The sequence below is a fragment of the Melozone crissalis genome, unplaced genomic scaffold, assembly GCF_028551555.1.
Source record: "Melozone crissalis strain CALT ecotype California unplaced genomic scaffold, PUWL_Pcris_2 ptg000016l_1, whole genome shotgun sequence".
NCBI classification, from domain to species: Eukaryota; Metazoa; Chordata; class Aves; order Passeriformes; family Passerellidae; genus Melozone; species Melozone crissalis.
In genome coordinates this window covers 19,608,209-19,630,890 of record NW_026535794.1, presented here as the reverse complement: position 1 = coordinate 19,630,890, position 22,682 = coordinate 19,608,209, and the positions used below count along the sequence as shown (strand labels likewise).

General features: G+C 37.5%; 2 protein-coding genes across 5 annotated transcripts in view; both read right to left on the bottom strand.

Moving 5' to 3' along the window:
- Positions 1-22,682, bottom strand: part of LOC128935191 (LIM zinc-binding domain-containing Nebulette) — a 247,603-nt gene that overhangs the window by 50,365 nt on the left and 174,556 nt on the right. The gene's annotated exons all lie outside the window — the stretch shown is intronic.
- The window catches only part of LOC128935190 (nebulette-like), a 92,298-nt gene that overhangs the window by 11,210 nt on the left and 58,406 nt on the right, over positions 1-22,682 (bottom strand). For all 3 annotated transcript variants that reach the window (XM_054273312.1, XM_054273314.1, XM_054273315.1), the window contains 6 exons: positions 18,421-18,522; positions 16,715-16,816; positions 9,983-10,090; positions 8,317-8,421; positions 3,610-3,717; positions 2,549-2,659 (listed from right to left, as the gene is read on the bottom strand). In XM_054273312.1, coding sequence (XP_054129287.1) covers positions 2,549-2,659; positions 3,610-3,717; positions 8,317-8,421; positions 9,983-10,090; positions 16,715-16,816; positions 18,421-18,522 — 636 coding nt within the window. The remainder of the gene's footprint in view (positions 1-2,548; positions 2,660-3,609; positions 3,718-8,316; positions 8,422-9,982; positions 10,091-16,714; positions 16,817-18,420; positions 18,523-22,682) is intronic.

Below are 22,682 nucleotides of genomic sequence, written 5' to 3'. Positions count from 1 at the left end.
AAATATGAATCAGCTGAAGTAAAGATTTCAGACTTAAAATAGAATTGGAAATTGTGAAATGAAAAGGAACAATGTTAAAAAAGTAAAAAGATTTCAATGTCGTCATCTTTTTTTTTTTTGTGCTCTTGAAAACCAGCTGTGTCTTATACAGCACTAGCACGCTGCTTAGGGGCCCTGTCTGTCTCTGGACAGATATTTTCACTGCAGCAGCAATTTCCTTCTGCAGACCAGCAGAGCTGCGGTTTTTACCTCAGTTCCATTAATGGCATCCCAATCAGGATGGATTCCCTAAACACCATACTAGGACCTGTTAAAACAACCTCTTGATAAATTAAAATGTAGAAGCAATATTCCTACCATATCACTCCTGTGCCTCATAGACCCTGCGCTGGTATGTCCTATCAACATTCAGCAACTGCAGCCTCCAGAGTACTCAAATATTCAGTATGAAATTCAAAGCACACTGGAACCTGCCCACAGACATTTGGTTCTTTTTGCTCTTTCCAGCTCCTAGAGAGATGATGTAAGCCTATTGAAGTTCAAGATCTTTAAATTTTGTAAAGACTTTTAATTGCTTTTCACATCTCCAGATAAGGGTTAGGCTTTCTTGGGCAAAGAAATTAGAAGAACATTGCACAAAATATTTATCAGAATGATTTACATAGACATGAATTATTTCTCCTAATCACATATTAAGTTTCATAAGCAGCAGTGAGCACCTTGATCTCCCTATAAGCTCTTCATTTGAATAAAAGGAAACCAGATATTTTTAAAGATGCTTCTCTTGATCATCAGAACCATGTCCCGCAACAAGCAGGAAAACATTTCTTCTAATTAAGAATTATTTAACTCTGAACTATTTAATTCAGTTATCTCTTCTGAAGGAGTTGTAAATGTGGTCTCAGAGAAGAAAGTTTGTATTGTTATAAAATGTGAAATATTTGCAGAATTCTCTACAGTGGGAAGTCAACAGAATAAGCTGGAACACAGCTGACATTTGGGTAAAAAAAAAAGTGATGGAACAATTAATTAATTTTTAACTCCAGTTTTTTCTTGTTTCATGCAGTATCTATTCAAAGTTGATTATGAACCATTATGGAAAAACACTGACCTACATCCATGACTACGAAGAAATACATAATTTTTCTGAATCATGAAAGATAATAATTAATTTTACCTAGGTAATTTTTGGGTTTGGAATACATTCCTTGGATGTGGATATAAAATCATCAGAAATTCATGCAGTTATGTATTAATGGAAATACCATTTTCATTTTCTCATTTCCTTCCCCTTTGACTTACAAGCATGGTTTACTCCCTGAATAAGAAGGCATAAAACTTGAGGAGGCCAGAATTAGAGAACATCTTAATGCATTTAGCACTAAGGAGAGGAGCTACATCAAAATGTCAGAGATGAACATGTAGAGCACAAGATACAACTGTGCATACAGTACCCACTTCTTTGGTCATTTGGTGAGCAGCAAGATGAACTGAATGAGATGACAGCATGATTTGCATTTTTCCCTAGTGAGAAGGCAGGTATGAGATGTACCACAGAATGACATTGCACAAAACAGACCTAACTTGAGACTTGCCTACCTGACAGTCAGACTTATCAGAATAAATTATTTATTAGAGGATTAATTATAAAGGAATATCTTAAAAGATTTTTCTTTTCTTTAACCATATGAAATCTAACATGGACTGGAATAAGTTGTATAAAGAACAAGGAAAGGAACAAAGTTCAAGGGTTTTTAATTCTAATGTGCTTTATTTGTTTTGGCAAAAAAAAAAAAATCTATTCTTAATACCATAAATACACAGTATTGTTGGCTTCCAGAATCAAAGGTAGAACATCTAGCAGCACTGCTCTTCTAGCATTTCTAGCTCTTCTGAAACTGGTCAAACAATACTCAAAGCCTAACATGAAATCAGTTTTAAATAATAATATAAAAATAACAAAGGTAGAAGGATTCTCAGTTACGGAAAAAAAATATTTCATTTTTTGTGACATATACAACTGAAGAACTTTTCAAAAATCTGAAGGAAACAGTAGGCATACAGAAAAGCTGTACCTTCTAACAAAATGGACTAAAGCAGTTATGTAATACCACATCTCTATTATGGAATTTTGGTCTTCTTCATTTTTTATCCTTAACATGTATGATAGACAATCATTTTAATAAAGTTAGTTTTAATTGACTCTATGCAGTTCAAGGCATCTGTATAACCACAACAGTCTACTGTTAATGTGAAATAATTACTCAAAGGGAAGAACTGCCATCTGGACACCAATGGAAATCCTTCCTTCCACTCCTGTATCTATCTGAAAAGAGATGTGATAGTTTGGTTCAGGTGTGCTGAGCTTTATAATTTCCTTACTATAGGACTATTCAGAACACAAAATGATGTGAAGAAATTTTTACTTGGGAAGTGACTTGTATGTAGCTGCCAAGAAAATTTTAAATTATTCAGTACTCAGCAGCTTGTATTGATGCTTTTTATTGCTCATTAACAACTTAACAACTGAAAAAAAAAAATCCTTTACCTCTTTCAAAAGATTAGTGACTTGTTTTATATGCAGGAACTCTGGGGTCTTGTCTAAATCCAGTGAAGGTCTTCCCTTGATCCCTTCTTCAAAATCTCTGCGGTACGTTTTCTATTGTAGCAAAACCAACAATTAGTGGTACATACCTATGCAATTCCAAGCACATTTTAGGAAAGACAGTATAAACAGACCCAGAAATAAGTCTGCCATAAATTATATTTCACACGAATAAGCAACTCATTATGCATTTCATTATCTAGTTTATTTATACAAACAGATACAATCTAGACAAAAATATGTGTACAGTATGTCCAAAGAGAATGTTGAACCTGATCTATGAAAGAAACCATTTTCTTGGTAGGGAAAAGAGAAGACAAATGGCACACGAGGTAATGGTTTAAAACTCATTAACGTTTCTACCAAGAGGCTGAGATCATCTGTTTTCCATGACACAGCAAAACTAATGGAATCAAACTGCAGCATGGGGACACAGGTGCATCCATCTCACTCAAGATGGATGGTAATGCACTGGACCAGATTGTCTGGGAAGACACAAAATCTCCATCATTTGAAGTTTTTTAAAAAAAATTAGAAAAACATGACCTGATATAAGACAGCCAGTGCTGTTCTGGAGCCTGGGAACAGTCCCTCCTCCTTGATGAGTTTCCCAGGCTGGAAAGGCAGGAGGATGTTTCAGCTAAATCATGGGGTTGGACTGGATTTTGTGGCTTCACTTGCTCCCACATAAGAACTATCCCCCTCCCCTAAAGATGGAATTCAAGTGAAAATTTCAAAAGTTATTAATTTCTGATCTAGATGACCTATTGAGCTTCTTCTCTATTAAATGACGTGTGTGTTGTTAGTACCAATGGCCTTTTGAGAAAAAAGCAAATGTACAAGAAGAACTGAACTACAGAACAGCAGAGATAACTACTAAGTATAACTACCATATCCACAATTTACTCTCTGCTTTGTGCATTTTCTTAACCTGAGTACAAGATGTCTGCTGACTTCTCTGTTGATCTAAATTTTACTCGTTCAAAAAGTACATTTTTACTTACCTCACTTTGCATCTTTTGAGCCTCCTTTGAAACTTGATACATTGGTGTATCCACAAACTCCAGCATTGATTTGCCTTTAGATTTTTCATAATTTTCTTTGTATTTGACCTAGTAAAATTAAAATAAAGTCTGTTAACAGCTGAGAGAATATGAGATCTGATTGCTTGCCTTGGCAAGAAACAAATCCTGCTTTAGCCATACTCCCTTAGATGTTTTGACTTGGAAGACTTCTCTCAAATCTAACCTGTTGGTCAGTTAGATTTGGTAATATGTTTTGGAGTCATTTACTCCTTTTCTACACCATTCAGACCTAGAAATTGTGAACTTTGAAGACAACAGGAATAAGGAGCATCAAGTACAATCCTTAAACCAATTGCATGGGTTTGGCCAAATGACCTATGTCTGAACACTTGTCAGCTTTTTAATGGGATCCCCTGCTGTTTCCACAAAACACATTTACTGTAACAACAACAAAATCTGTTTCACAGCCAGACCCCACAGGTCTTAGTTCCAGGCTCAGAAGTACCACTCTCAAATGCACTTTTGTTTGTTACCTGTGGGAAGGAGAAGGGAAGGGAAACCACTGCTTTGGTAGGGCCCTGGACTACACCAACACTCCCCTCACATCTACCAGGGACCATGACCTTAGAGCTGCCAGCAAAATCATAGTGAAGGACACAGGGTTAAGCCATCAACTTATTCCTTTATGCTAACTTACAAAGGAAATACACTTTGTTCGGAAACCTGGAGAACCCTTCTGAACTCATTCATTCACACTCTTGATTAAGACTGGCAAACACGTTGCTTATCTCCATCAGTCACTGTGGGGCATGATGGAATAGTTACGCAAGCCTTAAAGGAAAGCAAACAGCTGCAAATCAAAATATTACATTTTTAGTGACTAATGTAATTTTAATTTCTATGTCTCTTCAAAAATAGCAATGTCTGAATTTCTCTTTCCTTGTCAGGCTTCTGCATTAGGCTTGGGTCCTGCAAAAACACTCTCCTCTCTCCTCATGGGGTGCTTCTGATTGAATATGCACTGTACATCACTGAAATCTATTATGTGGCTTTGTGCATGATTCAATCACCATTAAACGCTGCATTTCTCTCTTTTCAAGATATGTTCATTTATGGTTGTGTACACCTGGCTTTGAAATACTGCATTTTCTTTGAAATTGATTGGTTCTGCAGTGTCTGGGCTGAAATTAGAGAAACAATTGCTTTGCTTAAATGATTTATTCTATTCATATTGAAATAAAAAAATTCCGAAAATATTTTCATAGGCAAAATCCAGAAGGTTTTGAAATTTAAATACTACTTAAAATACTGTGAAAGAAAAAACATAGAAGAAACTATACCTACAAACTGGGGAGTTTTATCAAATGTGAACTTAAAATGTTGTGATGAAATTTAAAAAAAAAGGATATGATAAAAAATAGCTTTTGTACATTCCTAGGGAAAATATTTTTCCTGCTAATCTAAAAGTCAGATGTTTTTATGTTTCATAGAAAATAAACATTGTTATTTACATCAGAAGTGCAAAGGAACACATATGATGGTCTGGGTTTGCCTCCTAGTGGAAAGAACTTTAAATGTCACACAATAAAATCACTTTCAGTAGTGGAAACAAAATTACCTCCATCTACAGACACTTCTCTCATACTTTTACTCCATTCCTCAGCTAATGGAAGAAAATTTTTAATACATTCTATAAAATCAACTTAGTTAAGCTCATAACTTTTTGCTACATTAAGCTAAACTACAAGCACCAGATTCAGTCTCTGAAGTTCTGTTTATTCACCCTGTTTATTAAAATGAAATACATCTAAGTTCCCCCTTTTTTACCCTGAATTTCATCAGTATCTGAAAGTCTCCACAATAGGAACAGATTTAAAATGTGAAAACTGTTAAACTAGCTGTTCTGCATATATCAAAGTGTCAAATTTTTTGTCTCCATAGTTCATACCAGAATTACATATATATCTGTCATGGTTTAACCACAGCCAGCCGCACAACTGCTCACACACTTTACCCCAGCAGGATGGGTAGAGAATCAGAAGGGTAAAAGTGAGAAAATTTGTGGTTTGAGATAAGAAGAGTTAAATAATTTAAATAAAATAAGCTGTAATAATAATAATAATAAACAGTAATAAAAGGAAAATAACAAAAAAGAGGGAGTAAATGAACAACCATTTCATTTACAACCAAGAGATGTAAATGAAAAAAAGTCACTCATCACCAACCTATCACTGCTCAGCCTGTCCCTGAGAAGGAACCCCCAGCCAGCTTTCCCCCAGTTTATATACTGAGAATGACACTGTATGGTGTGGAACATCCCTTTGGCCAGTTTGGGTCAGCTCTCCTGGCTGACCCTGTGTCCTCTCCCAGCTTCTCATGCACCACCAGCCGCCCCAATGGCAGGGCTGCATAAGAAGCTGAAAAGTTCTTGACTTAGTGCAAGCACTGTTCAGCAACAGCTGAACCACCAGTGTGATATCAACATTGATTCCATCCTAAATCCAGAACACAGCACTGCACCAGCTACTAGGAAGAAAATTAGCTCCATTGCAAGTGAAGCCAGGAAATGTGTGTATGAAGGGAGAATTCTACCCTGGAATTTTCTTCCTCATCACAACAATAAAACCAGGATGAGTTTGACCTGTTCAAATCAGTTTATTTATGTCCAAAAATGCCCATCAAGCTTTCCTCCTAACTGTTGGAATTTATTCCCATGGAAGTTGACTTGTTTAATACCCTTGCATTGAAATTACAGTATAATTGCTTCATAAAGTTGCAGACACTTCTGCACTTCAGGTCAATAAGCAAAACCACTCATTTAATCAACAATATTAGTTTATGAGTTTAATTAACCATATAGGTTTCAATTTGTCACAGTGGTGCAGGTGTAGCTATATTATGCAGAAAATAATGAGAAACAAAAAGTTCAATGGCGAAAGATATACTGCAGGGAAACAGCAAAATCAGGCAATTAGCAAACAGCTCTGTGTATCAGAGGCGGAAAGAAAAAAAAACAAAACAAAACAAAAAAAAGAAAATAAAAAAAACAAACAAAAAAAACCAAACAAACAAAAAAAAGGCACAAAAACCCTACAGTCTTTGGAAATCAGTTAACACGGGGAAGAAGTCAGACTGTTTTTTACAATGGTGGCAGATTACAAAACAGATTTGGTATGAGCTGTAGAGAGCCAAGGAGAACACAAGCAATGGAGAAAGGAAGAAGAATAAACTGTGTTTAAATAAAAGCGATGACATGGGGAGGTCAAATCTGAGAAGGACTGTAAAAATGGGATTTCTTTAAAAGACAACTATTTAGTGGAGAGCTTAGGGATTGACAAAGCATTTCTCTTCTTGTACAAAATAAAAATACCCTTCAGGATCTGGACAATGTAAAAATCATAGGTTTAGTATTTACAGAGTTGCCAGGCAAGTGCATGGACATTATGAATCAACCCCTCCAGGACAAAAGAAAGAAATACATTTTGCAAGATGTGATCTGCCTTAAGGAAAAGTCCAGGTTTCTAAATCCTTAGAGCTAAGATGATAAACTGATAAAGTCCATTGACTGAGATGGTCTCATTTAATCAGCAAAAAAGACTGCCAATCTTACCATACGCTAGAAGGAAACTAGATTTGGGCCAAAAAGTGCATGAAGAATGCAGGCAGAAAAAGACTACAACTCATTCATTACTCATACAAAAGGGGATAGTCAGTGTTACCTTCACAGAGGGAGTAAGACAGATAAAAAAAAAAAACCCCTTCAATTCTCAAAAAAAAAAAACCACACAAACATCAAATATAGATGGATTGTTTTGATTATTTTAGACATAAGCAGGCACTGACTCAAAAGATGACCCAGTGTGCTCCTACTCATGAGAGTTGTCTATGAAACACTCAACTCCTGCCAACCAAAGAGCAACTTTCCTTCCTTCCCAACACCACCCACTCGTGCCTCTCCGCAGTAGTTCTGCAGGCCTGCTGTGTTTTCTGGAGTAAAGATGACAAATGCAGCTCCCCAGCTAGCAGACATGCAGCATAGGTGCTCTTGGAGTGGGAAAGAACCTTCATCATGGCACAGGAGCCAAGTTTCCTAGCTCTTCCTTCCTACTTCAACCCCCACCAGGACCATGTATCAGACCACCAGCCCCATCAAGGGCCATGTCTTGCTACATGGCAGAATGGAGCATGTGCCTATTTATCTGACCCAGTGCAGGAAGAGTCAGACAGTCTGGAGGAGAAAAAAGCTTAGCCAGAGAAGCCCAGAAGTAAGCTAAGACACCAGAGGCCATTCATGAAAAACGTCCAAATATGAAACTAGCACAATGGCCACTTCTGTACAGAGACTTGCAGATGACAGCAAGATCTTATGCAAAATGAGATTTGCAAGGAAAGAAGTATTTTAGGTCTTAGAACAAAGAGAAAAACAGTCAATTTTTCAGATATATGAAAAGAAGCACTCAACATCAGAAGTCCGTGTGATTCTTCCACAGTATATATTATCTGTTCTAATAACTGAAATATGTCTTCATAAAAACCTGTTTTTCTTCACTACACCTCTCATCTACTACAGTTACAACACTATTTCCCACTACATTTGAGAGCAAAAATGTGTTTCCTACCATGACTATACATAGCACATTCCTTACTAGATTTATTTTTCAGGTCGTTCTTAAAAAGGCAACTTACATCACTCTGTGTTTTGCTGATATTTAAAGCATGGTTTAAATGCAGCAGGTTTGGTAGATCAGATGCTGGATCATGTAGGCTTTCCAAATCTTTCTTGTAGTTCACCTGGAAAGAAAATTCAGGTTATGCAAACTAAAGATTAACAAAATAATTCACAGTTCTGTATTACAGTGTGACCATTCAGAAAGAGAAAACATTAAGTGCTTGCCTGAACAATCTCTCCCAGCCACTAGATGGTGGTCATCTACTACTATTTCAAAGAAAAGGAAAGACCAATGTAGGACTCATTCTGCTGAGTAAGTACTTAGGAACTACTCAAACTTTTCCTCCAAGCAAGAACACTTTCAACAAAATCACACTTTCTATCAGTTTTCAGACTAGAATTAATTTTCTTCTTTTCTCCTCTCCCCTCCCTTCCCACCCCCTACTTAAATCAAGAGTATCGTCCTCAATACTTTGGGTCTATTCATTCTAAACACCTTTAATTCTTATTAGAATTAAAGAATTAGAATTCTTATCAGGAATCACACCATCCAATTTAGAAGTTTGACATATTGCAGTTAAAGGGAAGTGCTCCTGGACACTTTATCCAATATAGATTGCTTGCAGCAAATATAAGTCATACCTAAGGGGACCTAAGGCAAAAGATAATAACTTAACGAAGTAGCAGAAAGTAACATCCCATCAGCCTACAGTAGGATTTTCTATTCTTCTGAGAATGGAAAACCTGTAGAGCTGAAGACCTGTATGTCCAACTTTACAGGAGGTAAACTAGCTACCTTACCTATCTTGGATGGGAAATCTTTTCAACTAATACCTTTAGTCATTTCCACACATGTATCATGTTCCTCACTTCAATTTGCCCATTTCTTATAATGAGAACTGCTTCAACTGATTTTTTACTACACATTTAGATTTTGGAAATAATTACATCATCTTCTGTACGCTTCCCAGAGCCAGTCTTTCCTGTTCCCATTGCATGGTACCTCACACTTCAGAAATGCTGGACTACAGAATAAAGGCTTGTCTTTTGGCTATCTGGGATCACAGCCTCAAAGAAAAGATCGCATTTTTAGTATTAAACATACTTTTAAATATATCATCTCAAGAGCATTATCACTCAATATAGATGTTTTCTCCAGTCTGCCTCCAGCAGCAGCCGCCCATTGCTGAACCTAGTGACTGCTGTATTTTGTAGTGCCATTGAGAAGATCAACCAGAAGAATGAAGTCTAAAACACAGACATCCAAATCTGAACTGCTCATGTAACCTCCTTCTATAACCATTGGAGAGATGACAGTACTTTGCTCCTCTAAAGACAGGCACCTCTAACAGGTGAGAAGAATTGACCTCTAGACCTGTTTATTTCTTTCTGAATAAAAAGAGACCACGTACAAGGCAATTAGCTCAGAGTAAGAAGTCACACCTTTTGACAAACAAAATTAGGTGAGACGAATCTTACCTAAAATGGTTATGAAAAACTCTTCAGGCCCTCAGTCAGAAGCAGAGGAAGAAATTAGTAACATGCTGTACCTGCTACACACTGTATAGCAGACACTGTAGCTCAGAGGAATTCATAAGATGAAAAAAATAAATTCTACCTGTGAACAAACGTTAGATTATTCAGCATGTAAATGCACATAAAATACAAAGCAAATTAACTTACATCACTTGCCAAGGAGGATGCAATCTGTGCTTGCTTGAAGGAAGCACTGTCAAGAGGATTATACTGGTGACTCTTCATTTCCTTACTGAACTTCTCTTTGTATTTTACCTTTCAACAGAACAAACATGTCTGATATTAACATGTAGCACTTAAAAAAGGCAGAGAATTCAGACTACAAAGAAGCTTATTAAATGCAATTACTTTTCATAAATCTTTAAACAAAGTCTAAAGAAACTCAGTTTACCCACACCTGTGACAGTCTCGTGTTGGTTTCAAATTAAGTTTTATGTATCTGATGTTTACTAAAATTTTAAGATTGTGATATGTGATTACCGGTGTGGAGGGACTTATAAAAAGAAAACAGAAACAAGACCATATGACTCACATGAGTAATCAAATAGAACTCTCTGACCAGCAATAATAATTAGCCACTAAGATTCATTCAATTCACAATTAACATCAAAATTGTGGTTTTAACAAAAAAAAAAAAAAAGGCTAAGGTGAATAAATTGTAACATTTGTAAAACAAATCACTTGTACATTTTTCAACCACTTGAAAGTGGGAAGTCAGAATCAAATTTCCCACCACCAGGTCATGTCACTCTCACTATGCTAGAGTGCCACCAGTACTGCCAGGTCTTTTTTTTAATTTTGCCAGAAATTTCCCAGAGGACACTGAGGAATCCCTCTGTAGTACAGTCCTTTCTTGGGGATAATGTCCACCTCATTACAGTGCTGGAAAGCATAATTAAATTACTGCCTCCCTTCACCTTCACCATCTTTTTCTTCTCAATCAAAAGAAAAAGGGGGAATGACAATACTTGTAAGAGGAAACAGCAATACATAAATATGGAGACAATGGCACTAAAAGTAAATAAGCCACAAAAATTCCATAAAACATGCTGAAAAACTGAATTCAGAATTTGAAAATATGAAATTGAACAAACAGAATATCTCCTTCCTTTTCTCCCTTTGTGAGAGATCATCAAACATCTGGAGACTCTGCACACATGTCTGCTTCTTTCCAACAGCTGGGCATAATGGAGGAGAATAAAGTTCAGTCTGAATTATGCTGCTTTCATGAATTTTAGGCAGACACCTGATATCTGAGCCTATGCAACATCCATTATAATTTACCACGCTCTGCACTAAATAAATACATGGATTCTTCCCCACTCCTTTTTTCTCTATTCCCACATGAATGTCTGATAAAGTGGTTAAGCCACCTCAAACAATCTTCAATTTTTTTTCCCAGCCTTAGTTGTGGGAAGAGGGTTGTTTTTTTTTTTCCTTTTCAGTTCTTCCTTGCCTCAAAAGACCCTCAACATGATTCAGCTTATGCAATTTCATTATCTTTACCCACAATGTCCACTATTTCATTAATCAGGATAACAGGAAACAAAAATTAAGCTACGCAAATAGGAACCAGTCACATAGGTTGAAGCACTATATTATTATTCCAGCACATGGTTAATTTTGAGAAGTAAGGGAATTCTAAAACATTGTTACTTTTAAAGGGAAACTTTATCTGAACACATGATGAACTTCATAATCTTTCACACTAACAGCAGAAGAGAGTATCTATTGCCTTCTGGTATATTCATCTGGTTTATATTGTTTGATATTTGCCTTGGCATTGGATCAAGTGCAAAAGCATATATCTGAATACAAAGGCAAATCCATGCTCTGTATGAGCAGTGAAGGAATAAATCAGAGTGCTTTTCTCTCTTAAAAGGTGTATCCAAAATTTGCCTTCTAATGAAAATCAGGCAGTGCTATAATATGACATTCAAAAAGCCAGAGATCAAGACAGCTGGGTGAGCAAAACTGTCTTTTACTCCTTTATCCACATGACAACACCACCAAGCATAAGACTAAAAAACCCAACTACTGCAGGCTGCCTTCTCCTGGCCAATAAATGCCACAAACAGCGCACACAGACCAAATGCACAACATAATATGGAAATTCTTGTTAAGTGGGAAAGCATTGGAGCCAAAAGGGACCTCTGCTCACAACTGGCTTGCCATCTTCCAGCTGCAGTCATTTCATGCCATCATTAAAAAATTTTTAGCAGTACATTTCAATCCACAGGTTCTTGTAATAGACCCTCTTTAGAGTCACTTCAGATCACACTGCTGCCACTGAAGGACAGAGGGGGGGACCAGTGAGCCGACTCTTCACAGGGCCCCATGTCCTGATGTGCCGGAAGGTTTCAAAACTAAAGAAATCCCCTAACCAAGGTGAGTGTAAATGTTCTGGTCGCAGTAGGGCTGTTGCACAGCCCCAGGCCCTGCTGCCTGCCCTGGCTCCTCAGCTCATTGCCTTTGCTCCCCTCTCCATCACACAGGTCACTCTGAGCAAAGCGGAGCACAGCAGCAATATCAGACAACCCTGGCAGTGTCTCCAAAGCACTTCCAGCAGCCATTTAACTGACCTGCAATAGGGGATTTGTTGCATTGACAGCTATGTAGATGTACACTTTCTCTTTTATCAACATTTTTCTGGTTCTTTCTCCCTTTTGAAAGGAAGCGTGGGGTGGGCGAGAGTGAAGAAAGAAGAGAAAGCCCATGGATGAGTCATGGTGAAGGAAACCACGCAGAATTCATCATCCTTTTGAACAGGGTAAATGCAGTTTAAAGAGAGGAAACATGCCTGAGAGAAAGGGTTCTGAATAAAAACAAGGAAGAAAAATACTTCATATAATTTCTAAACCATCTGAAGGGGGGAGGTCTCAGCAAGGCTATAATATGGTGAAGGAGCAAATAAGTGGGAGTAGAATTGACAGTTGTTAGTGGACACTTATCTACAAATTTCATCATTAACCAAGAGCTTTACTTTAATGAGGACTTAAAAGGACAGTTACTTGTTTACCATCTTCATTAAAGTCTTAAGTTTGTTTATTTTTTTAGAGATTATATGGTGGGGGTTAATTTAAAAGAAATGCGTGGAGGTTGCTGTCTAAAGACTGCTTAAGAAAGAGCAGACTCTGCAGCCTTTTATCACAACAACATCCCTGAAAAACCAAACTGGAATTAAATAAGGCCTGGATAAACAAAATTCTCATCAGCCTTGCACAAAATCTATAAAAGTCAGAATTGCAGCTGGACAGAGCAGTGTCTTTTGAAGCTTACCAGCAACATTCCTAAATCAAATCTGTAGTTCAAAGCTGTTCACACAGGGAGTGTTCAGTTTCAGAAGTGGATGACATCACCCACTGTTCAGATTTACAAAGAAACTACAAAAATTGAATCATTCAACCACTGGGATCCCATGATGAAGCAGACACTTGCAGCTAAAGCATTTCCTCATGACCATATGAAACCATCGTTAAAAAGGGAAAAAACCTGTCAGAGCACATATATATTGAAGGAAATGTAGCATAAACAAAGAGCAAAATTGAAACATTCATTGCTAAAAGCACTAGCAGAGTTTAAAGCAAAGAAAGACTGAGAAAATTCTAGGCTCTTTGGGTTGTTACTGAAAATCTCAAAGAAGGTACATTTTGAAAAACGTTCTACCTCTAACAATTTTATCCTTAAAACAATAAGCATCAGATTCAGCAACAAATATGAATATCCAAAATTATTTATCTTAAAACCAGTTACTGAACATTATAAGAGGAATACTTCATATCAGCAGCTCTTTGAAAAAGCTAATAAAATGCATTAAAAACATAAAGAAGGCATGAACAAGAGCTTGTTTTAATTAAAAAATAGAAAAAAAATAGCCCAAATTATAAAATGCACACTCGGCAAATTGACAAGCTCCATGTTTTCACAAGGGCTAACACAGTTTCTGTTTTAAATTTCATTTAAAATCAACAGAAAAGGGTTACCACATGCTGTGGGTAAATATACTAGTTCTGGGAGCTATTATTTTGCTGCTGTTGTTGTCAAAAGCTTTGTTAAATAAAAAATAAAAAGGAAAGAAAGGAGAGAGAGAGAAAACAGTGATTTCTGTAGAGCCTTGAGTGCCAGTCAAACATTAACACTATTTTCTTCGCTTTGTTTGCTTTCCTGCTTGCCTTGATTGCTTTCTCCCTTCGTTACACCCACACTGCCTGACCTCTTCTTGCTCCTGTTCTCTATACTCCCTAAATTACCTACCCATATGCACCACATTAAAACATGTTATCATCTTCTCTTCCCATTACATCCATCAGAATTGTCAACTTTGCAAATTTACTGTGAGGGTCAAATAACTAATATTTCTCTGCATGTCGCAGCTTATAGATTCATGCAATTAAGGGAGATTATCAACTTTCAACACAAAAAGTTTATGATCTTCCCATTTTCTGAGAAACAAATGGAAACTCTAAAAGCCAGAAAGTCTGGAGACAATAAAGAGATTATTAACTTTACTCTTTTTATATTTTGTGTTGCAAACCTGTTTCATGATCCTTGCATGAAGAGGACTGAAATGACTGACCTGTATTGAGGTCTCTTTCTCTCCTCTAGCACAGGTGCATTCCTCATCCTGCCCCACCACCCTACTCTTTGGACACAGGGGTCACCTTCATTTTTCTGTGCTCTTGATTTATGATTAGTCTGTCCAAGTGTTATAATGATTCAAAAAATATATAAGAACATCAGACAACTCATGGCCACTGCCTTCCCTTCAGAGGACGTGGGGGAATTGCTGAGTGCACCTCCCTGCTGCTGAGAGCTGCCCAGCATTTGCACCCTCCACCCTCCAGTGTCAGGCTGAGGTGCTGCCCCCCTTCTGAAAGCAGCAAAGCCCCTGCAAAGCAGCAACAGCAGCTTAGACTGAGGAGAGGAAAATGCAGGAAAGGATCCTAAAACCTGCATCCAGGGCCAGTGACTGCAGAGTTCAGACCACCAAGGTTTAATATGAATCTTCTTTACAAATAAACCAAACATAAGATAGATTTTGTCACCTTCTCCCTTCCTGTCACAACTTCTGCACTATTTGGACTCTCTAAAGAAGTTAAAATTGCACAGTGAATGCTGCCTTCCACAGAAGATCTCAACTAGAACTGCTGCCATCCCAGTTCCTGGCAATGAAGAGGCCCTATTATAAAGCATTTGCAGATGCAGCTTGCATTGTCCAAGATAAAAAGCACATCTAATAAAAATGAGATAAAATGTGCATTGATGAAGACTTCCACGTAGCTGGCTCAGCAGCCTGCAGGACCCCATGATCCAGCTGATATTTTTCACTTGTGATTGTTGGCCACAATCTCATGGGTACCAGGCTTGGGAAGATGGAGAGGGCTATTGGAAAAGGTTACAGCTTGGTCTCATTGGCAAAAACAGGCAGCTGCAAGCTCAAAGGAGTGAGCTGCAAGGACAGGAGTGTGTAGGCAGCCATTGAGTAGATATAAAGGACATTACACACTAAATTTGGATATAGACCCGTTTAAAAACCATTGAACATGTTTGCTAAATGACAGTCCCATTTCCTGTAAGTGACACTCAGGTCTGAGCAGCATCACAGTGGCTCTTGCTAGAAAGTACAGGCTGACTTCCAAGCCTGCACAATGCTAAACACAAAATAATCTCTTAGCAGACTTGCCCATCAGCAGAGAAATGAGAATATGATCCACTATAAAATAGAAGACAGAAATCTATTTGAAAAACACAAACGCATTTTGATTCTGGGCACATCACCAACAAAGCAATAAAAAATATTTATTTCCTTCTTTTTATCCTTGTGTAATACTTCAGAGTTTACAATGGTGTGAATGCAGCAGGTATCTAAGGATAACAGCAAAAGGAGCTCTACCTCCTGCAGACACTGCACTGTTTTTCAGCTTCTTCTCTATGACACATTATTCTCATTTTATGCTAGTTCTAGGGAAGACATTTAGTATCTGGCCAAATCACAGGTATTTTTTACATATCACTGATATTGAGACAGTCTTGGAATATACACTATTTACACTTGAGAGGTTTTTTGGCTCTGAGAAGGCTGACACAGCCTTCTTCAATCAAAGGGCACTATCCTCCTCTTACAGGAGGGCAGTTCCTGGGTTTTCAAAAGCACCAAGGGTAGCTGGACAGGATTACTAGCAAGGATTATGCAAGGCACTGTTAAAGAACTACTTCAGACAAAAAAGGGAGGGGGAAAGGAAAAAAACCCCAAAAAACAGATCAGGAATGAAAAATCTGTTCTCACAATGTCAAGATGATCTGTAGTAGAGATCTTACGTGTACATCTTATGAGTAGAAAATTACTAAGAAGAAGAAGGAATATTTCTATTTCAGATTTCTTTTTAGTTAAGGACTTTTTTTTTCTTAGGTTAATATATAACAGTAGTACATAAAAGGTTCAGTTTCAGGGGGAAGGAAGGCGGGTGGTTTACATGTCAGGCCAAATTCAGATCCCATTACTCACATTAGCAAGCAGCTACACAAAAGACCTCAGTTACTTCGGTGGGATTAATCACAGGGTAAGGTTCCACTCAAACTGAATGAGGAGCAAAATTTGCCTCTAAATTACATACAGTTAATATTTTAGGAATCCTAGAAAATCTGTATAAATATACACCATGTCCACAAGAGAAAAGTTGTAGTCAAAGTTCATCATATTTTTGCTTCAAAATGTGTATTTGGTTTCCTAAGAATCCAAAATTTACCAGTCATTGCAATGTTAAATGAAAAGTTTGAGAACATAATCTTCAAGGCCATTAGAGATAATCATCTAAAAATCTAAGTATTTCTTTGCATTGCTAGGAATGAGATATATCGTAAAACAATGGAGAACCTTACTTGGCTTAAAAGTTTTGAAACTCCTTTAGCATGTTCAAAATCAGGTCTTCCAAGTACAGCAGACTCCTTATTCAGCTCTCCCCTTCCTTTCTTGTACTTCGCCTTGAAAATTAAAAAAAAAAAAAAAATTGGAGGGAGGGGATAAGAATCACTAATAATTTGTTTGGGTTTGTTTTATCAAGAGAAATGATAAAATTTCTACTAGCTTTTAAGCATCAAAGCTTAAAATAGTGGTCTGAGTTAACTACTGTTCTCATCAGCTCTGTGTAAAGCCCTTCTCAGGGTTCAGGTCCTTAACAATATAATATTTATTAATTGTAAAACACAATGTGCAGCATTCACAAAACTCAATTTTAACCAAATGCACAGCTTCAGCCAGAGAAATACTGTCCTCCCTATCAAGGCAGAATGAGTCACAGTGGCTCAGCATTTCTTATGACAGGGTCTACAGTTAACCCAAGATGATTTGCAGCAGCTGAAAGTAGTCTTGAAATAAAACTAGTCTGAGGGGCAACTTTTTTGAACTGTGAGGTCAAATTCCGCTCTCGGTTTTAGCACTGCGGTCTCGCTGGATGTCAGTGAGACTGCGCTGGTGTCACAGAGCTGAATTAGTCCCGCAAGGTTAATGTTACCTGATCTCTGCAGCTGAACTGCCTGCCATGCAAACTGCTGCGATTTTTCCCCACAATGCATCAGAAAAAAACACAGATGAATCAACAATAGGTGCTTTGCAATGCCACAACCTAAATTACCCATTGCCTAGAACAGGCTTCTTGCATTACTCAAGCGCTGTGAATCAGCAAGGACACGTCATAAGAATAGACTGGAAGAAATAAAAGTCCCAAAGCCACTCTAATTCTAAGAGCACTTGAACAGCTATTAGTAAATTTGAATGCTGTAGAACACTTAGTAGAAGTTCTTGGTTTTCAAAAAATCTTGAATATTGAAAGGTGAATTTCAATCTCTTAAATCTGTCTCTCCAAATGTGCCTAGTCAGTCTCACATTTAATTAACTACTTAAAAACTTGACTCAGGGCTTTAAGTATATATATTGTTTGTCTTGTCTACAATACAATACTGAACTGCATCACACACTGCTGCTTCTTAAAGTGCTCCTTCACCTGTCTGTTAGCCGAGGCCACAGTGGAAGGGAAAAGAATTTGAGAGGGGAGTTCAGGGAGGAGAGCCCCCATGAAAGAAGCAGCATCTGAACAGCTCTTGGAAGGACAGAAGGGAATTACATTTTCCTGTCACTCCTGGATGAGATGGGAAAAGGAAGGGGTATCCTGAGACGCCAGTTTCTCTTATACCAAGGTAAAAAAAGGTTTGGGATGTCTTCTGAAGTGCAGCACAGCATACAAGCACATGACTTATCTTGAGAATGGTTATCACAAATAAACGTGAAACAAAACCAACTTTAACAATTTTCATGTTGTCCTTACATCAATTACCAATAATTTCAAAGATCATACTGTCAACACCTAAAAAGGAGAAAACCATAGCTTTCTAGCCTGCAGGGCAAGACTGGTTTGTTTTAGTTATGTTTGGATTTCATTTAATCAAATCTCCCTAGCAGATTTGGGGGTGCACATTTTCTGTTCAAAACATCTGAGAATTCCAGTAGCATTCTAAAAAAAATCTGATCAAAATTGGGAAAAAAAAAAAACATATCTAAAAAATAGAAAGAGAGTAAAAGGAGAACATACATCACTTATTATCTTTGTTATCTCAGTTGCCTTCTTTATGTCTGGTCTGTTCAGCACTTCAGTGTACCTATGAGTATCTTGCACATCCTTCTTATAAGATACCTGTCAAAGAAAACATAGTTCTGTTTAAAATAAACAATAAAGTTTGAAGTCTACATATAAGCTTTGAATGGCTGGTCAAATCAGACATCAAACTAAAGAGAACTCCACCTAATTTATTCCAACAGAGTTCTGCTTGACAGGGACTGTAAGGTAAGACCCACACACAAGGCAACATGATAAGGAAGAAATTCAGATGCATAAAATACAATTTGAAAAAGAAAACTGGTTTTGCTTAGAAGAACAGTGGAAAATTAAAAGCATTGCAAAGACACAAATATTAGGTTTTACCATAAAATTTCACAGGACTTTTAAGAGCATAGGGGTCTTTTTTTACTATGTTGTACCCATTTTTAATATAAATTAGCTCCTCTTCTGATACTGAGTACTGCAGCTAAGCAGATTGCAGCTACACTGAAGAGAAATGTAATTCTGTCATAATGAGTTTCTTTGTCAGTACTAGACAGACATGTAGCTCGTATGGAATTCAATGATACAACTCCACTCCAGCATCCCCACAACGCCGCTTACTTGCTCCTTTGCACAATCACGGGAACAAGAAGGCTGAGTGTTCCAGCATGTTGAGTACACAACTGACTCTTTCTGTTTGTGCAAAGTCACAACCAAAATGAATGGGCTCAGAAACCTTTGGCCAGAAGGCTCAACCACAGACAGGAGAGTCCAAACATTCCCCATTTAGCAAAGCAAGCACAGGAGCAGCACGGATCTCAGGGACATCATAGAGCTCCATAAGTTATCCTGGTTTTCCCTCTTCAAGGTTTGTCCACTTCTTCCTGCCCTAGCACATGTGCCAATCTAAGCCAATTTCTAAGGGCTGTCTTACTGAATTATTCTTAATGACATTCTGTCCCTGGCATTCAAAAGTGTCTGACAAATTGAAGTTTCAGGCAGAAGTTGGAGAACATAAAGTTTAGAGGAAATAGAAAGTAAAAGAATATTTCATCCTTTACTGGGAAATCTTTTAGATTTTCTTTTGTTGCTTCACAAAGTTAATCAACCTCTCAAGATAGTATTTCATCAGCAAGAAAGTTCTCAGCTTGAAGTTTCTTATTGTAACCTCTGCTCCTACTTCCAATGTAAAGTTTCACTCTGGGTACAATGCAACAAACTCATAAACTGCAGTAGTCAGTGACAAATATACTTCATAGAAATGGTATTGTAAAAAGAAAAGGAAAAAAATTCACTTTTTGGCAAATATCTTACATGCAACAGGAAAGTAATTTTGTGTCCATATGGCTTCAGCTAAGCAGACAAGCTAAACAGGCTTCACTGTTGGCTGCCTGCCCACAAATAGAACATATAATTTTTAATCTGCCATGACACACTAGTGTAATCACTAATAAAAAAAACAAATAAATAGGTTTGATGCATTCAGCCCAAATTATCACATACATACAAAACAAAAGTTGATTCTTCCAGCTGGTGTAAATCACTGGAACTTTTGTTTTAGTTATGTTTAGATTTTCTCTAATTTTTAAGAAACTAGAGGTATAGAGAAGCATTTGCAATTCAGGACTTTACATGAATTTAGCTAATTATATGCTGTTCATCCTAATGACCACATGAGGTGAGGTGAAAACCACAAAGGCAGCAGAAACAGGTTTCTGAATAGCACCCTATGATCCATGTAAATTGCAAATTAAGGGCCAGCATATGTGCTCAAAATAGAAATTAGGAATGTAGTGAATTTAACATCAGAGAATCAAGAACAGTGGTGATAAAGTTGAGGAAATGTGGTCACTTATTGCTCCCAAATGACATGATCATATAGTACATGAAATAATGGATTGTGGTTAATTTCAGGGAAAGGAAGGGGGGGAGAAATAAGACAGTGACAGTCCTTTATATTTCACCATTTCCAATTATATTAGATGCAAGGCCAATTGCTATATCTTTCCCTGAGTGAATTATTATTCTTCCTGCACCTAAACCAGTATACCTATTACTTATGTCTGAGGGAAAGTCATCTAGCATTTTACAAATGTCTGCAATATATATTTGCTCCATTCTGCAGCTTGTCATACTCCAGTGAGAATAAAAATGTTATGCAGCAGAACAGTAGTTTGTCAGAGGTAGGCCAAAGAAAGAAAAAATATGTTTCCCATTTCCTGAATAACCTCAATCCCTGGATGCTGACCCTCTCCCATTGGGACACTCTGCTGGCCTCTATTACACAGCTGCTATTCTGTTCCATCTAGTGATTTTTTTTTTTAATAGTGCTATGTTAGAACAGTAAAACCAGAGCTATTCTGAAAGAGCAGGGGAACAGATGTAGACAGGGCAAAGCAACCAGCTTGGTGCGTGCACCCATGGGCATCAGAAGATGGAAAGTGAAGAAGCGCATGAGATGGGAAAAGCAACAAAAAAAAGGAATCAGCAGAAGCACCCAGAGAAGAAGCCATCTTTTGTCCTGAGCTGGTTCAGCCAAAAGGCTCATACCCTGACTGGAATTTCCAGGCATTACACAATTTCCTTACTCAATCTTCACTTCAAAGGGTTGCTCAGGCTCTACCAAAAAAACAATCAGCAAAGGCTCAAGAATTGCTCCACTTCACGAGGACCTCAGTATACAAAAAAATTGTTCCAGCTGAATCTTGCATAGGAAAAGTAATTGAGATAACAATTTTAGAGCAGTAGTGAAAGATCTAGATGGAGAGTTATGGCCAACCAGTGGGAAATGCAAGCAAGGAAGAAGGAGCAACTAAAAAGGAAAAAAAATGTACCATCTTGAGTTTTGAAGCTGAAAACAGTAAATTACAGATACTAACTAAATTTAAAGTGGGTTTCTACCCAGTTTGAAATTACAATAAAAAGTGGTTACATTGTTGAATATTATTGTGAAGCTATAACTGGAACAAAATAATTTCTCATCTTTAATCCCAAATGTGATTACATACTCACATACTCAAATGTGAATTGCAACTGGTTTTTGCAAAGCATGGAGAATATTCAGGGCCTGCTCATAATTACCGAACTGATTTTAAAAGGCCAAACCTCGAGCACTTATAAAATGCATAAGGTCCACTGAGGATAAACTTGCTGATCTAGTTACTCCAGCGGGGTCTGCAAGATGCTTCCCCTTACATGAATACCAGTGGAATGCACTTCAGTGCCATAAAGTAAACAGATTTCTAACAATGCTGCAAAACATCTCAGACTGTCAATCAACAAACAGAAACTTCTACATGGTGAGCCAAGCAAACCTGGGTTTAAGAGATTCAGGCCTTTCTTGAAATCTTTTATCTTCTCATTTATTCCAACACCAAACTAGCCCAAAAATACATAATAAATTACTCAAATATGCACAAGCATCTATGGACACATTTTGCCCTCTTAAGGATTCAGCGAGAAATTGGGCACACCTGTCGGCACAAGAATTTGTCTCTTACTGTTTGTCCCTGATTAGCATTTTCTAAGAGCTGTTAAGGCCACTAACTAATGGCCTGTCAGCTGTGTCTCTGCCCTCTTTCCTCTCATCTACACTTTGGGGTCCATCAACACTAAGAAAATGACTAGCTGGTGACAATCATCATTGGCAACAGCTTTTCTAATTCCTGCTCAAATGATGTTGAAAACTGCTTTCCGGCTTGTGTAAAAGAGACAAACACATTTCTGGCCCATTACAGATTGATGCAGTCATCCTTTCCAGTAATGGGCCTTAAAATTGATTGGTCCCAATTACACCAGGAGTAAACATCATTTTCAGCACCAGTTGGAAGTGGTCCAGGGGGACCTGCTGTTGACAACCACTGTCAGCAGAAAGTTTGTCAGTGAATGGTGATTTTTCTAACACAGATGCTGAACAGAGAGACAGAAGAAGCCTGAATTTACCATGATCTGCCCCAAAACAAACATTAACATTTGGGTATGTTACTGATGATGTTTAAGCACATTCACTTTAGGATCTGCTGATTTGGTCTTATCAGAAAGAATGTAGTTTTTTGTGTGTGTGACAGTGACTGCCCTATACCCTGAAAATGAAAAACAACTTACTCCTAAGACAATATAGACATCTTAAATATTCAAATTTAGATGGTGAGTGAAACATAAAATATATCATTATTGACCTCATGTGGAGTGGAAAGTGAATATATACATATCAGAAGTTTGCCCAGCTGTCAACTAATATTTCTAAAAAAGCA